At 61.0% G+C, this 15,809-nt stretch overlaps 2 protein-coding genes across 2 annotated transcripts; one reads left to right on the top strand and one right to left on the bottom strand.

Annotated features, from left to right (window-relative positions):
- Positions 1-1,089: 1,089 nt before the first annotated feature.
- On the bottom strand, positions 1,090-4,554 carry LOC135458973 (complement factor D-like). The gene is made up of 5 exons (XM_064734504.1): positions 4,376-4,554; positions 4,069-4,222; positions 3,735-3,879; positions 3,142-3,399; positions 1,090-1,578 (listed from the first exon to the last, which is right to left on the bottom strand). The coding sequence occupies exons 1-5, from the start codon at positions 4,440-4,442 to the stop codon at positions 1,402-1,404; spliced, it is 801 nt and encodes a 266-aa protein (XP_064590574.1). The 5' UTR covers positions 4,443-4,554; the 3' UTR covers positions 1,090-1,401.
- Positions 4,555-7,071: 2,517 nt separating this feature from the next.
- Positions 7,072-13,026, top strand: PLPPR3 (phospholipid phosphatase related 3). The gene is made up of 9 exons (XM_064734502.1): positions 7,072-7,174; positions 7,780-7,885; positions 8,016-8,201; positions 8,311-8,440; positions 8,728-8,923; positions 8,999-9,056; positions 9,237-9,410; positions 9,621-9,746; positions 11,172-13,026. Exons 2-9 carry the CDS (start codon positions 7,811-7,813, stop codon positions 12,306-12,308), a joined length of 2,082 nt encoding a protein of 693 aa, XP_064590572.1. The 5' UTR covers positions 7,072-7,174; positions 7,780-7,810; the 3' UTR covers positions 12,309-13,026.
- The last annotated feature ends 2,783 nt before the right edge of the window (positions 13,027-15,809 follow it).

The following is a 15,809-nucleotide window of genomic DNA, read 5'->3' as shown; positions in this document are numbered from 1 at the left end:
AGCGTGCCAGAGGAGGAGCATTCCTGGTGCAGCCAAAAATCCTTTCACATTTTTACCCTCCCTTGCCCTCAGCTGCTGCTGCCCCGGGCAGGAAATCAGAACCTGGTGGAGCCCCTGGGGCTGATCTGGGGCTGCTCCTCACCTATGGCTCCTTCAGCTCTTGGGGGAAAAATCCTGGAGCTTTCTCTGCTGTTGCATCCCAGCCAGCAATTCCAGGTCCCCACAGAGCATTTAAGAGCCAGTCTTAGTACATTCCTTTCCCTCTGGAACCATGATTTCATTATTCTTGAGAAGTGGAGCTGGTGACAGAGTTCATCCCTCGACTCCAGCGAGTGTTTCACTGCACAGAGCTGTAAGAGCTGCACAGACCTCACCCCCTCTCTCTGCTCTGCTGCTAATTAGGAACAATCAAATGGCTAATTAGGAAACTGAACCTTATTAAGGCTCTTTTCCCCTGTAAGTAAAACTCAAACAGGGCCCTCTGTGAGCTCCTCATAGAACAGGTTTGGGGTTATTTAATGTTTGATTGGGAACAGCTGCAGAGGAAGGGCATGGGGACGCATTTGTGTCCCACTCATCTCCCTGCTGATCATGGAGCTCCTGGGATGGGATGAAAGGGTCTGGCAGTGCCCTGGGCTGTGCTGCTGCCCTGCTCCCTCCCAAGACAGGGCAGTGGCAGAGCAGGGCTCTGGGGGTGACCAGGGTGTGGTGGAAAGGTGGCTCTGCCCTGTCCTGCCCTCAGCTCCTGGGAAAAGAGGATCCCAGTGAGAATCCAGCATGGATCCCACTGTGGGGGCCAGAGCTGCCACTGCCATATCAGCTACAGGCAGGTTCTGCTTTCCCAAATGTTCACACAATGTCCCAGATCTCCATCCTATTGTGGCCACACTGCAGGATGTGTCCCCAGCTCCCACCCAACAACACACCGTCCCCAAGGGCACAACCTCAGCATGTCCCACCTCGTGTCCAGCTTCCCCATGGGCAGGGGCTCCTGCACAGACCCCCCCATCTCCTGTTTCTCCCCACTCCAGCCCAGCAGCTCTGCAGGAATCATCATCATCATCATCATCATCATCATCATCATCATCATCATCATCATCATCGCTTTATTGCAGCGGTCGCAGGCAGCGTTCTGAGCACCTTCAGCAAAGCCTCTCGAGGGCTGTGACCCCCAATTCTCCCCCACCCGGGCCCTGTGCTTTGTGAGTGGGGGGCCAGGGACCCCCTTGCTGGGTTCCTCACCCATCCCCTGGCCCAGCCCTCCCTCCTGGCTGGTGGGGACGCGCTGGCAGCGGGGTGGGCAGCGCTGGGAGCCCGCGGCACAGGGCAGGGCAGCACTGTGCGTGCTCTGGCCGTGCTGGCAGCAGCAAGCCTGGCAAGGAGCAGGTCCCCGGGGTGCCCTCAGCGGGTGTCCCCCTCCCCATGGGCGGCAGAGGCCATGACGCTGTCGATCCAGTCGGCGTAGGGGGCGATGCGGGTGTAGATGGCCGGCTTCTTGTAGTTGCCGCAGACGCGGGAGCCGGCAGTGAGCACTCCCTCGGCCACCCCGCCGCACACCAGCGGCCCGCCGGAGTCTCCCTGCAGGACCAGACCTCATCAGTACGGCCAAGGGTTTGCTAGGACACTCAGCCCATCTCCCACCCCTCGTTCCTTCTTCCCCCAGGCTCCTGTGAGCTGCTCTGCAGTGGATAGCAAGGGACACCACCCTGGGGATGCTGTCCCCTCTTGCTCCTCAGCTCCTCACCTCTCCCAGGCTCTGGGCATCGTGCCCATTGCCCCCTCCCAGCCCTGGGTGTGTGCTACCTTGCAGGTGTCCTTCCTGCGGGAGTTGGTGCACATCACGTCGGGGGTGATGGTGCCAAGGGTTTGCTAGAACACCCCAGCACAAGGGGGACCCACCCAGGGGACACTGTCCCCTCCTGCTCTGCAGCCCCTTGCCTCTCCCCATTGCACCCTCCCAGCCTTGTGTGGATCCTTGTTGGGTGTGTGGTACCTTGCAGGTGTATTTCCTGCAGGAGTCGGTGCACATCATGTTGGGGGTGATGGTGCCAAGGGTTTTCCAGGATACCCCATCACAAAGAGAACCCACTCTGAGCACGCTGTCCCCTCCTGCCCCGCAGCCTCTCCCAGGCTGTGGGCATTGTGCCCATTGCCCCCTCCCTGCCCTGTGTGGGTGGTACCTTGCAGGTGTATTTCCTGCAGGAGTTGGTGCACATCATGTTGGGGGTGATGGTGCCAAGGGCTTGCTAAGACCAAGGATTTGCCAGGACACCCCAGCACAAGGAGAACCCACCCCGGGGACGCTGCCCCCTCCTCCTCCACAGCCTCTCCCAGGCTCTGGGCATTGTGCCCACTGCCCCCTCCAAGCCCTGCATGGATCCTTGGTGGGTTTGTGGTACCTTGCACGTGTATTTCCTGCATCTTGCAGGAGTTGGTGCACATCGTGTTCTGGGTGATGGTGCCAAGGGTTTGCCAGGACACCCCATCACAAGGAGAACCCACTCTGAGCACGCTGTCCCCTCCTACTCTGCAGGTCCTCGCCTCTCCCAGGCTCTGGGCATTGTGCCCACTGTCCCCTCCCAGCTCTCCATGGATCCTTGCTGAATGTTTGGTACCTTGCAGGTGTATTTCCTGCGGGAGTCGGTGCACATCATGTTGGGGGTGATGGTGCCAAGGTTTGCCAGGATACCCCATCACAAGGAGAACCCACCCTGGGGACACTGTCCCCTCCTGCCCCGCAGCCTCTCCCAGGCTCTGGGCATTGTGCCCCTCATCCCTGCATGGATCTGTGGGTGGTACCTTGCAGGTGTCCTTTCTGCGGGAGCCTGTGCACATCATGTTCTGGGTGATGCTAAGGGTTTTTTAGGACCAAGGGTTTGCCAGGACACCCCAGCACAGGGGGCACCCACCCTGGGGACCACGTCCCCTCCTCCTCCTCAGCCCCTCACCTCTCCCAGGCACTGGGCATTGTGCCCCTCATCCTGCTGATCTATGGGCCTGCAGGTCCTCCTGCGATCGTGCACTCATTGGTGATGTGCCAAGGTTTGCTAGTCCCCATACAAGGAGACAAACCCCTGGATCTGTCCTCGCCCCGCCTCCAGTCTGGCATGTCCTCATCCTGCGTGGATCTATGGGTGGTACCTTGCAGGTGTCCTTCCTGCGGGAGTCGGTGCACATCATGTTGGGGGTGATGGTGCCGTCGTGGCGGGTGCGGTGGTTGCAGACGTCCCTGCTGATCACGGGCCGCTCCAGCTGCTGCAGTTTGTCGGGCCGGGTGCCGCTGTGGTCCGTGGTGCCCCAGCCCGCCACCTCGCACACCGTGTCGGCCGCCACGTCCCTGTCCTCCCGCTGGAAGGGCAGCACCCGCACGTCCGTGTTCAGCTCCGCTTCCTCCTCCAGCTGCCGCAAAGCCACAGGGGGAGCCGGGTCACAAGGGCAGGTCACACTTACCCCAGCAGGGCACGGTGAGCCCAGCCCTGACACTGAAACCACCCTGGCCTCTGCCACCCTCAGGGTTTTGCCTCCTTGTTGGAGCCCCAGGATGCAGCCAGAGAGCAGAGCTGGAGCTCTGAGGAGGATGGAGGCATTTGGTCACAGCTGGGGGAAGCAGGGATGCTCCCATGGGACAGGGAGGGATGGCCCAGCCTGACCCTGAGGATTTCCTCCACCGCAGGACAGTGGGATTTGCAGGAATGGGGCTGTGCCCGGTGGGAAGGAGGGTGCCAGCAGCCCACCTGGAGGAGGAGCAGGTCATCCTTGTTGTTGTGGATGTTGCTGCCGGGGTGGGGGAACTGGGCACGCACTCGGTACAGGCGTTTGTGGGGCTCGGGCTGCGACAGCGAGTGGGCACCCAGCAGCACCTGGAAGAGTTTGCCATCCCTGGAAGAGATCAGAGAGTGGGGCAAACAATTGGGGTGCTGTGGGGGGGTTGCAGAGCCCCAGGAATCCCTACAGCCCTCTGTGCAGGTGAGAGCTGTCCCACATTCTGACCCTGGAGTCCCACAGTGGGATTTGCCCTGAGCCCTGCAGCCCCCCCAGCCCTGCACCGACCCCCCCAGGCACACTCACGTCTCCTCCATGCAGTGGGCAGCGCTCAGCACCCACTGCCGGGCGATGAGGAAGCCCCCGCAGACGTGCTGCCCGTCCAGCTGCAGCGAGGCCATGTAGGGCTTCAGGTGGGGCTTGGCTTCAGAGCCCCTCAGGATCCGTCCCCGGGGCTGCCCTGCAGACAGAGGCCGGGGACACTGAGCAGTGTCACTCCTGTGCTCCCTTCCCACACCCCCAGACCCCTCCTCGTGGGCTGTACCAGCACCTGGCTGCAGGAATTGGGGGGCCGAGCAGGGACCCCCGTGCTGGGTGTGGGGGGAGCACTCACCATCCACTGGGGCCCAGAGGAGCAGCAGCAGAGCGAGGATGAGGATGGGAGCAGGGTTTGGCCCCATGGCTGCAGAGCTGGTGATGTCCAAAACCCGCCCCGGGGTTTTGGGGTGCAGGGAGGACGCTGCTCACTGGGGCTGGGGCTGGGACTCGCTTTTATGTCCAGTTTGGGGCAGGAAAAGGGGGGGAGGAGGGAGCAGGGGGGGTTTCCGCAGCGTGGGCTGAATGTTTTGAAATATTCAGCTTATAAAAGGGGTCAAGAGTTCCCGGCACAAACAGCGCGGGAGGAGGAAACAGCCCGGCCCAGCTGCCGGCCCTGGCACCCGCCACCGGGGATTTCTGCACCGGGGGTTTAAAAACGCTGGAAAAGTTCAGGCTTTTGGCAAAAGAGGAATACGGGAAATTCAATCCCAGCCCTCCCCGTTGGGATGGGGGGCCGGTCCCTGGTGGGTGCTGCGTGCCCAGGGGTACAAACCCGTCCGGTCACCCATCACATCACCCACCACATGCGGGGCTCTGGGGGGCGATGGCAGCCGCAGGGGCGGTGTCCGCGATGCCGGTGGCCGTGGCAGCCCCGCTCCCCGCTGCCTTTCTCCCCGGTGCCGCTAAGCGGCGCCACCGGCCCGGCTCCCGCCCGAGCCCCATCCCGGGCCCGTCCCCGGAGCTGCTGGGGAAGGTGAAACAGGAAAGCCTTATAAATATGATTGTCTGGCAAAAGATTTTGAGAATATAGAAATGATAAGCGAGATTGAAATGAAAGCAAGCTTTGAGATCCCTCAGTTACTGAACAACAGGAAAACAATGGTGTGGCTGCTGAAGGCGATCCCCTTTTGATGGAACAACACCCTCTGCTTGCAGACAGGCCCAAGGGTCAGAGCAGACCCTACAGCCTGGCAGAAGGGGCCCAAAGAGGAGTTTTTAGGGTTTAAAATGTAGCACAGTATGGTAACGTAATGATTCTTATAGGCTGTATGGAAATGCTATAGGATTTGTGCCTTGTACTAGATTGGTTAGTGAGAATCAGAATATTCAACACAGAAGATTTATTGGATTGGAACAGGACCTTTTCTGTCTTACCCTTTTTACTCTCTTACCCTCTCATCCTCTCTGCCCCTCTCTTCTCTCAGCCTGCTCTGAGCTGTGGCTGCAGCTCCCAGCAGGGCCCTGCACCCAGGCCCTTTGCAATGAACCCCAAATTCCTGACCTGGCTGCAGAGATCTCTCATCTCTGTCCATCCCAACCATCCTACCCCTGACACTCCTACACAGAGCCTCTCACTGCTCCCACAGATCCCGCTGCCTTCCCCCCTTGCTGGGATGGCCACCGTGGCTACCAAGAGCAGGGTCTGGCTGAGCAGGGCTCCAGAGGACACCCATCCTCTCCTCCTTTCCCTGCTCCACGAGCTTTTACACCCCCACATTCCCTTTGTCCAGCTGCTCAGACCCCTCTGACCCCCTGACATCTGACCCCCCGATCCCTCCAGGCCAGTGGTCAGCAAGTGGCCGGACACATGGGCAGGGAGATCCCTGGAGGCTCAGGTGTCCCTCTGTCCCTCAGGTGTCCCTGTGTCCCTCAGGTGTCCCTCTGTCCCTCTGTCCCTCAGGTGTCCCTGTGTCCCTCTGTCCCTCAGGTGTCCCTCTGTCCCTCAGCTGTCCCCTCTGCAGTGGTGGCTTCCCCTCCCCGCTGTCCCCAAACTGGGCAGGGGTCGGAGCAGGGTGGTGGCGTTGTGGGGAGGGGGCTGAGCCCGGCTCAAATCCGGGATTTTCCGCAGCCTAATCGCAGCTTGCAGGGATTCGGGATTTCCGTGTTAAATACGCCGGGAGATTTCTGCACACTTAGGGCCAAAAATGGAACGAGGGCACCGTGAGGAGACCCTGGAGCGGGAGAGGGTGGCTGGGGGGAATCAGTGAGTGTGGGGTGCAGGGCATGGGGTACAGGGTGGGATATGGGGTAGGGCACAGATGGGATCCTCTGCAGGGTGAGGATGGGGCTGGGGGCTGCTGCCTCTGCCAGGAGGGGCTGGGAGCCTCCAGACAGCAAAGGGAGCTGCACCCACCTCCCTCCCCAGGCCCAAATCTGGGAGACACGAGGTCCTGCTTGAGAGTGGCTCCTGACATTGTCCCTGGGGGTATTTGTGAGCTTGGATCCAGGAATCCTTCCCTGAAACCCTCGGGTGCCACGGGCAGGGCAAGCACTCCCAGCCGAGAGAGCCCAGGGAGGCTGGCAGAGCTCTGGGGTGATGAATTTTGGGGTCACATCTCACCCCCGTGCTGTGGCACCACCCCTCGGATCCCCCCAAGCCAATGCAGGGGAGGGGGCTCTGCCGGCCAGGAGGGGCCTTGGGGCAGGGGGCACCACCGCAGCAGCACAGGGGGACAAAGGTTGATCGGGGGGGCTGGAGATGGGTTGGGGGCAGCCCCGGGACCCCCCGGTTCCTGAGCACGGTGCGGAGCGAGGTCGCTCCCGCTGCTGTGCTCGGCCCCGCCCGCCCTTTGTCTCTCCTCCTTCTCCCCCCCGACCCCCCAGACCCCCCCCCCAGCCGCCATCCCTGCACCGGCGGGGGCTCCAAGGGGGCTCGCTGGGGGCTCGGCGCCCCGGGAGGGGCCGGGGGCTGCGGGGCGGAGCGGGGGGCGGCGGGCGAGGCAGGAGGAGGAGGAGGAGGAGGAGGAGGAGGCGGCGGGGGCGGAGGAAGCCGCCGCTCCCCGCGCTCCGCCGAGGCAGGAGCATCCCGGATCGCGGGGACACGGGGACATCCCCCCACCCCCGGCCGCCGCTGAGCCCCGGGGCCGCCGCCGAGGTGAGTGGGACACAAAGGGGCCGCTCCTCCTCCTCCTCTCCCGATACCCCCTCCCCATCCCCGGCCCCGACCCCCGCCCGCGGCTGCGGCACCGTCCGTGCCAAGGGGAGGTTCCCGCTGCGCCCCCGCCCTCCCGGTGATACCCCCGGTAAATCCCCCGGTATTTCCCCCCCCCCATCACCCCTTCCTTTCATTGCCCCTGGTCGCTCCATCCCCGTTATCCTCCCCCCTCGTTTCGGTGCAATCTCGTGGGGTTGGGCCGGGAGGGTTCGGGGAGCCCCGGCCCGGCTCTGCGGGCACACCCCCCTCTGCCCGCCCTCCGCATCCAGCCTGTCGCGGTGGTGACCTCCTGTCGCGACAGAGCCTCCGCCCCACCTGTTGTTGTCACAGCCCCTGCCTCGGCTGGGCACCCCCGGGGCGCTGGGGGCACCCCCAGTTCCAGCCTGGTGAGGGGGGCACTGCTGGGACCTGGGGGTGACCAGGAGGGACAAGAGGTGTCCCTGCAGGGCCGGGGGGTGGCTCGGGGGCCTCATCCTCCTCCAGGGACTTGGAGGGTGACCAGGGGTGACCGTGCCTGCCATGTGGTGACATTGATGCCCCCACAGCCTGGTGGGACCCCTGTGCCTGCCCAGGACCATGATCCCCCCGAAGGAGAAAACTCGCGCCCCCAAGGACAGCATGACACTCCTGCCCTGCTTCTACTTCGTGGAGGTGGGTGTGGGGAGGGTGGGCATGGCCTGGGGGCTGTGCAGGGCCCTGGCACAGCAGGTTGGGTTCTGTGCCCCGTTCTGTGTGGTGCCATCACTCTGGGGGTCGTTGGTCCCCACTCTGTCCCCCCCAGCTGCCCATCGTGGCCTCCTCCGTGGTGACGCTCTATTTCCTGGAGCTCACGGACCTCTTCAAGCCGGCCAAGGTGGGCTTCCAGTGCCATGACCGAGCTCTCTCCATGCCCTACGTGGAGACCAACGAGGAGCTCATCCCGCTGCTGATGCTGCTCAGCCTGGCCTTCGCCGCGCCCGCCGCCTCGGTGCGTCCGGGTTTGTCCCAGTGGGGATTGGGGTGCTCCTGGTGCCTGGCAGTGCCCAGCATCCATCAGGGGGGCTCTGCCAACAACCCTGCCCTGGGTTCCTTCCCAGATCATGGTCGGGGAGGGCATGGTGTACTGCCTGCAGTCCCGGCTGAAGGGTCGTGCTGGTGCCGAGGGCAGCATCAACGCCGGCGGCTGCAACTTCAACTCCTTCCTGCGCCGCACCGTCAGGTTTGTGGGTACGTTGTGCCAGGGTCTGGGCAGGATCTGGGGGCTGGAGGGGATGTGGGGCCACCCTGGCTGTGACAGCAGGAGCAGAGCCCCACACAGACCCTGGACAGTGCACCAGACCCATCCCAGTGGGTGCCCCAGGGCTGGGTGAATCCTGGCTGCCCCTCTGTCCCCATCCCAGTGGGTGCCCCAGGGCTGGGTGAATCCTGGCTGCCCCTCTGTCCCCCATCCCAGTGGGTGCTCCAGGGCTGGGTGGGTCCTGGCTGCCCCATTGTCCCGTTCCTGCCATCCCCAGGCGTGCACGTGTTCGGGCTCTGTGCCACAGCCCTGGTGACAGACGTCATCCAGCTGGCCACAGGCTACCACGCTCCCTTCTTCCTGACTGTGTGCAAGCCCAACTACACCCTGCTGGGCACCCCCTGTGATGCCAACCCCTACATCACCCAGGACATCTGCTCAGGCACCGACAAGCACGCCATCCTCTCTGCCAGGTACGTGCCAGGGGAGCCCTGTGTGGCACTGCCAGCCCTCCTGCCCTGTCCCAACCATGTCCCTTCTCCCTGCAGGAAGACCTTCCCCTCCCAGCACGCCACTCTGTCAGCTTTTGCTGCTGTCTACGTGTCGGTGAGTTCCCAGCACTGCTTGGCACAAGTCCCATGCCATGGGCAGCTGTTTCCCTCTCCTGCTGGCACAGACAAGCTCTGCCCAATATTCTGTGCCCATGCCGGGTGTGTGTGCAGTCACCTGCAGCTCCACACGCACCCAAGGGCTCTGTGCATGACTAACAGCCTGTTCCTGCCCCAGATGTATTTCAACTCCATCATCTCGGACAGCACCAAGCTCCTCAAGCCCATCCTGGTCTTTGCCTTTGCCATTGCTGCCGGCATCTGTGGCCTGACCCAGATCACCCAGTACCGCAGCCACCCCGCCGATGTCTACGTGGGCTTCCTGATTGGAGCTGGCATTGCTGCCTACCTGGTGGGTGCTGCTGCCCAGGGAGGGGCTGGGGGATGCTGTGGGGCTGTTTGACTCCAAACTCTCCAGAGCAGCTGTGGCCATGCCATCCCTGGAAGTGTTCAAGGCTGGACATGGCTTGGAGCAACCTCATCTAGCGGCAGGGACTAGATGACCTTTAAAAGTCCTTCCCAACACAAACCATTTAGGATTCTGTGGTTCTCCTTCCCACAGGCTTTCCATGCTGTTGGCAACTTCCGTGCCCCGACGGAACGAGTCCCAGCCCAGGCACCGGCCAAGGACGCGCTGCGGGCGCTGACACAGCGAGGCCACGACTCTGTCTACCACCAGAACAAATCAGTGAGTGCTGTCATTATAATGCAAAGTTCAATTGTCATTACATTGCAAAGGCTCCATACTGCTGGAGTTTTGTACCTACTTGGTGTTTCTTGTAGGCAGCTCCTCTAGGCACTGACTCTTCCTTGTCCTCTGACTCTTCCTTGTCCTCACAGTAGCCAACTGTGTGTCAGTGCTCACAGGGGTCTCAGGGTGAGGGAAGAGATGAAGATCTGACTCCATGTTTCAGAAGTCTTGATTTATTATTTTGTGATATATATTACATTAAAACTATACTAAAAGAATAGAAGAAAGGATTTCATCAGAGGGCTAGCTAAGAATAGAATAAGAAGGAATGATAACAAAAACTTCTGTCTCGGACAGAGAGTCTGAGCCAGCTGACAGTGATTGGCCATTAATTAGAAACAACCAACATGGGCCAACCACAGATGCACCTGTTGCATTCCACAGCAGCAGATAATCAATGTTTACATTTTGTTCCTGAGGCCTCTCAGCTTCTCAGGAGGAGATGTCTGGAACACAACAGACTCCAGACCCCTCAACCAACCAATCTACTCTTTTATAACACTCTTCTTATCGCCTACAGGTGTGGCCTGTTAAAATCAGGCCTGCTCCTAATCTTTAGTAATTGGTTCAGCTGCAACTCTTTAGGGGATAAGATGACATTCTATACCACCTTCATTCACCCACACTGTTTCTTGGTTTGGAAAGGCAGGAGTCTGCTAAGGAAGGCAGGAGCCTCCCCTGAAATGGAGAATGTAAACCCTCCCCACCCCTCTGAATTGCTGTAAATTTTAAATTAAGGGGCTCTCAGGCAAAAAATATGGGAGCAGGAAATAACAGTTCTTTAATAGGGAAAAAAAAAAAAGGATAAAATAAACAATGTACACTAGAACAACACTGCCAGAGCCAGAACACACCTGACACCTGTGGGTCAGGGTGTTGGTGGCAGTCCCATTGGAATTGTGGCTGCAGCCCTCCTGCAGTGTCAGGGGTGGTTCTGTTGGAGCAAGGGGGATCTGTAGAGAAGGATGTATTCTTCCTCTGAGGATCCAGTGGAAGAGGCAGCTGCTGTTCCTATGGGGAATCCAGTGCAGAAGCTGTGCTGGTATTCCAGAATCTCCAGATTATATCCAGGCAGGAATGGTTGGCTGGGGTTCCAGAATCTCCAGATTATATCTGGGGAGCAATGCTTGGCTCCTCCCTCTGGGCTCACATCTCCCAATGGGATGCTGTAGTTCTTACCAGCCATGCAGTGACATTCAATAGCTGTTATCAGCAGATGTCCCCTCCTGAGGGACGTGTGAATGTGGTCACTGAAAGAGAGAGATAAAGCAAACTGCCCACTTGACAAAGGACAATCTGCCATACAGATGTTAACAGAAAACACCTTGCATTGCAATCTGGAACAACTGCATCCCCCTCCAGGTGAGCACCGACGAGCTGAACCCGCAGGCGCGCCTGGAGGAGGCGGCACGGCCGGTGCCCCGCGAGAAGAACTCCCTGGGCAGCCTGAAACGGGCCAGCGTGGACGTGGACCTGCTGGCGCCACGCAGCCCCATGGGCAAGGAGAACATGGTGACCTTCAGCAACACCCTGCCCCGCGTCAACACGCCCTCCATGGACGACCCCGCGCGGCGCCACATGACCATCCACGTCCCCGTGGACGCCTCGCGCTCCAAGCAGCTCATCACCGAGTGGAAGCAGAAGTCACTGGAGGGTCGGAGCATGACGCTGGCCGAGGAGGCGGCGCAGGGCCGGGCTGTGGGGGAGCCTGGCGAGGAGGTGCCCCCCTCTCTGTACCCCACGGTGCAGGCACGCTCGGCTGAACGAGCAGCCATGGGGCCCCGTGTGCTGATCCAGCCCCGGCCGGGCGCCTCGCAGCTGGTGCACATCCCCGAGGAGAGCCAGGCGGGCGCTGGAGCCGCAGCCGGCAGCGGGGCGGCCGTGAGGGCCAAGTGGGTGATGGTGGCAGAGAAGGGGGGAGCGCAGAGGGTGGCCAACCCCCCGCGCCTGATGCAGGTCATCGCCATGTCCAAGCAGCAGAGCCTGGTCTCCGTCACGCCCAAGCACTCGGAGACGTCCTCGTCCTCCACCAGCTCTGACTCCTCGCAGTACCGCTCGCCCTCGGAGCGCGACAGCTCCAGCATCATCACCATCGACGCCCACGCCCCTCACCACCCCGTTGTCCACCTCTCCGCTGGCAACGGGCCCTGGGAGTGGAAATCGGGGCCGAAGGGGCCGGAGGGGTCAGACACCTACGAGCTGGGTGAGGTGGGGAAGGATTTCCACGGCTTCCGCCCGGCCAAGAGCGCCGGCGTCTCGCCCGGCTCCTCTGTCAGCGACATGGAGCAGGACGAGCCGCGCTACGGCAGCCTGGCCGCCATCCCGGGGGCAGCAGGGGGTGGTGGGGAGCGGGTGGAAGCCCCCCCTGAGGGGCTGCTGGCCACAGCCAGCCGTGACTCCACGCTGAGGAGGAAGCCGGCCGAGCGGGACGGGCCAGGGGACAGCGAGGTGGACCTGTACTACAAGAAGATGCAGGCAGGCCGCAGGTTTAAGGACTGAGCCCCGGTGCCCCACGCCCCTGTTCTGGTGTGGGGGGCTCTGTGATGCTGGGGTGCCTCTGCAGGGGATGGCAGGATGGGGCTGGATTTGCTCTGGACCAGCACGGCCACGCTGGTGACATCTGTGGGACCCCCAGCACGGGACCCTGCTCCTGCTCGGGCAGCTGGTGGGGCTCTGTCCCCCACAGGCTGTGGGGCTCGGCAGCTCCAAGCACTTTTGACTTTGTTTTTCTCTCTAACACTGGTGCTGACATTTCCGAGGGGTTATTTTATTCCGGCTCTGGAAGTGGATGTCGGTAGGGGGGCGGGGAGGGACAAATGGTGCTGAAGGGCTTCGGGGGGGAATAGATTAAGGGGTTTAACAGGGGGAAGAGGCTGCTGTGGGGCACAGGCCCTCGTTCATGTGGGGGTTTGTGGGTGCTGGGGTCCTGTGACAACCCCCCATCCTGGTTTGTTTGAGGGAGCCTGAGGGTGGACAGGCTGGGAGGGGGGGTCTGCCCAGTGCTGTGGCTCTGGGTGTGAGAGGCTGTAAATAGTGCAGGGACTGGAGGAGAGGGGGGTTTTGGGGTGGGGGTGCAGTGGGGGCTGAGCTCTGCCCCAGGAGGAGCAGCCCTGGGCTGCAGCCGAGGTTTGGGGGGAGCAGGGACAGGGAGGGGATCTCCAGGCTGCGAATGTCGGGCAACAGCTGGAGCTGCTGTGGTTTGAAAAGCAAATAAACACGTGGATGTTGCCTGGCTGGGTTATTTTGGCAGGTGGGGGCAGCTGAATCCCACGACTGGGTTTGGGGGGTAGGACCAGGGCTCCGTGGGAGTTCCCAGTCCCGGGGAGCAGCGCTGGGGCAGCCGTGTCCCCCCCTCCAACAGGACACTGTGCCGATGGCACCAAACTGCCACTGCCAATTGGATTAACAGTGGATATCCCAAAGCCTTTGCCTTGCAAACATATGGATTATCTACATAACCCCGACTCGGTGCTGGAAAAGCCACCCGGGATTAGCAGGAGGATTGTGGCAGCAGCTCGTGGGGTGGGGTAGAGATGAGGGGTCCCACTCCATCCAAGCAGCACGAGGGGCCTGGGGCTGCTCCATCCAGCCGTGGTGACCCGGAGCGGCTGGCGAAGGTCACCGGCATTGACGCCGCGCTCCGGCGGTGCCGGGCGGGGGTCGGGGCGGTGCGGGGGCTCCCGGCCCCGCGGCGCCCCCGCGCTCACGGCTCATTGCGGTGCCGATGGCGTCACACGCCGCTTCCCGCCGCCTCTGACCCAGCGGTTTCCATGGCAACTGGCAGCCCCGCATGGCTCCCGCAGTCTCGGGCAACCCCCCCCACCCCAAACAGCCGCTGCTGCATCGCTTGGGGACCCGCGGGGTCCGGAGGGACCATCCTCATCCTCATCCTCATCATCCTCCCCCGCCCAGGGCTGCAGCAGGAGGGGCTGTCAGCCCCCACTCATCAGCTCCAGCCCGGACTCTGCCTCGGCACCACTCGTGTCCCTTTTCCCTTGGGGACACCCTCTCCCCACAGGCAGGGCCCGCCTTTGTGACACACAAAGGGCTCAGCCCTACTCCCGGGCTCACTTTACCATTTGGGATTCCCAAATCGCTCCTCGAATTGGGGTTCCAGCTAATTCCCTTTCCGCACCCCGCAGAGCTGGGGGCGTGGGGAGGGCCCGGCTTTAGGGTGCTCCTTCCTCAAGGCCGGGCTTTGGGGTGCTCACCCTGCAGGCCGTGGCTTCCCCCGGCTCCGGGCAGGGGCTGGAAGAGCCCTTTGGTGCAGAGTCTGCGTTTTTTCCCCTTAAAGGAAGCGTTCAGGGCAGTTTTTCAGAGCCAGCCCGGGCTGGGGAGGAGGCAGAGGCAGCTCCTGACACGGTTCTGCTGTGGGAAGGGACAGGACACAACCCCCTCAAAGTCACCGCTGTTCCCATGGGGACCCCAATCCATCGCTGCCACCCCGGGGGGATCCTTCACCCACCCCAGCAGCCGATCCGTGTCCGAGGGGCCAGGGAAGGGCTCAGGGATGCCCGCGGTGGTCGCAAAGCCTGGGCTGGGCCCCAGAGAACTCAGGGAGGCAACCCCGGAGCGATGACCCTGGGCCCGGCTCTCACAGGCAGCTGTTACAAATCCCATCGGCCTTTCAAGGAACAACACTGGTCCCTTTGAGGAACCCCTCGGTAACCCTGGAGGCAGAGGGCTGTGCAAACGCCTGTGGAATATTCTGGAGCCTAATGGCAGCTCAGCCCACAGGGATGGGCCCAGCAGAGCCGCAAGAGCAGCTCCAGGTGGGGATTGTGTCCCCATGGTGACTTTGGGACAGGAGTTTGAGCTGAGCTGAATGTGCAGAACCAGATCCTGAGGGAGGTCATGGAGAGATGGGCATTGCACCTCATCCCACGGGATGGAGAATGCCACATCCAGCCCCACAGCTACAGCACAGGACTACAGAGAGGAGGGTTTGACTCAAAAGTGGGTTATTTTTCATGGATATTAGCCAGAACATATGGAAAGTTTAGGAACATGAAGTAACAAAGTGCTGGAGCGTGACACAGGCAGGGCATCAGTGAGCCCTCAGGGCTCTCTCCAGGTCAGACCCCATCCCATGGCCCCATGGAGACAGGGACACGCACTGCCAGCCCAGAGGGTGGGAAAAGTCAGTTAAAATAAAATGAGGCAGCTGGAATTACATGAGAAGGAAAAATCAGAAGCAAAACAGGCACAATAAAGAGGAGGAAGATCAGGAGTGAAGGATACAGAAGAATTTATTGAAAGCACAAGTACAGACTGGGCACCAACTGCTTCTACAATCTCAACAGGAAATAATGGAGCTACAGAAAGGTACAAAGGTTGTTATAAAATAGTTTTAATTTCATTTCATTTTGCATTACAAACATTCTTTGAAAGAGGCAATGGAATTCTGATGGTGTGTACACTTCCCCTCCCCACCCACCTTCCACAATACTGAACCTGGAATTGCTGTTATCAAAATATACAATACATCTGGTCACCATAAAAAACTGGGTTTTGCTGCCCCTCATGTCTTACAACAGGTATAAAAAAATTATAAATATGTACACCCTTAGTTACTCACATTCTTTACATGCAAACACAGGATCCGAAGGGAGCCCCCGCCGTGCTGGGGGGCCTGGTTACCCCAAATCCATCTGGGATTGCCATGGGACACCCCGAGTGTCCCAGCTGGGGCCCGGCCCCAGGAGCCTCCCCAGAGCTGGGGAGGGTGATGGGGGCACTGAGTCACCCCAGTGCTGCTGGGGCCCCCTGTGGGAGGTGTTTCACTAAGGAGGGGACAAACCAACGGCCACAAGAGCCCTGGCTGTGCCCTCCTGCTCCTTGGGGAGCTTTGCAGGGAGATCCCTGGCTCCAGCACAGATTTAGGGGTACCCAAAAGCAGCTGGGGTGATGCTCTAAGCAGGGGTTTTGCCCTTTTTTGGGGTACCCAGCACACCACAGCACCAGGCAGAGCCTCACTTGGATCTCACATGCTTCTCCAGC

Source organism: Zonotrichia leucophrys, chromosome 28 (genome assembly GCF_028769735.1).
Source record: "Zonotrichia leucophrys gambelii isolate GWCS_2022_RI chromosome 28, RI_Zleu_2.0, whole genome shotgun sequence".
Taxonomy (NCBI): domain Eukaryota; kingdom Metazoa; phylum Chordata; class Aves; order Passeriformes; family Passerellidae; genus Zonotrichia; species Zonotrichia leucophrys.
This window is presented reverse-complemented; position numbering and strand designations above follow the sequence as displayed.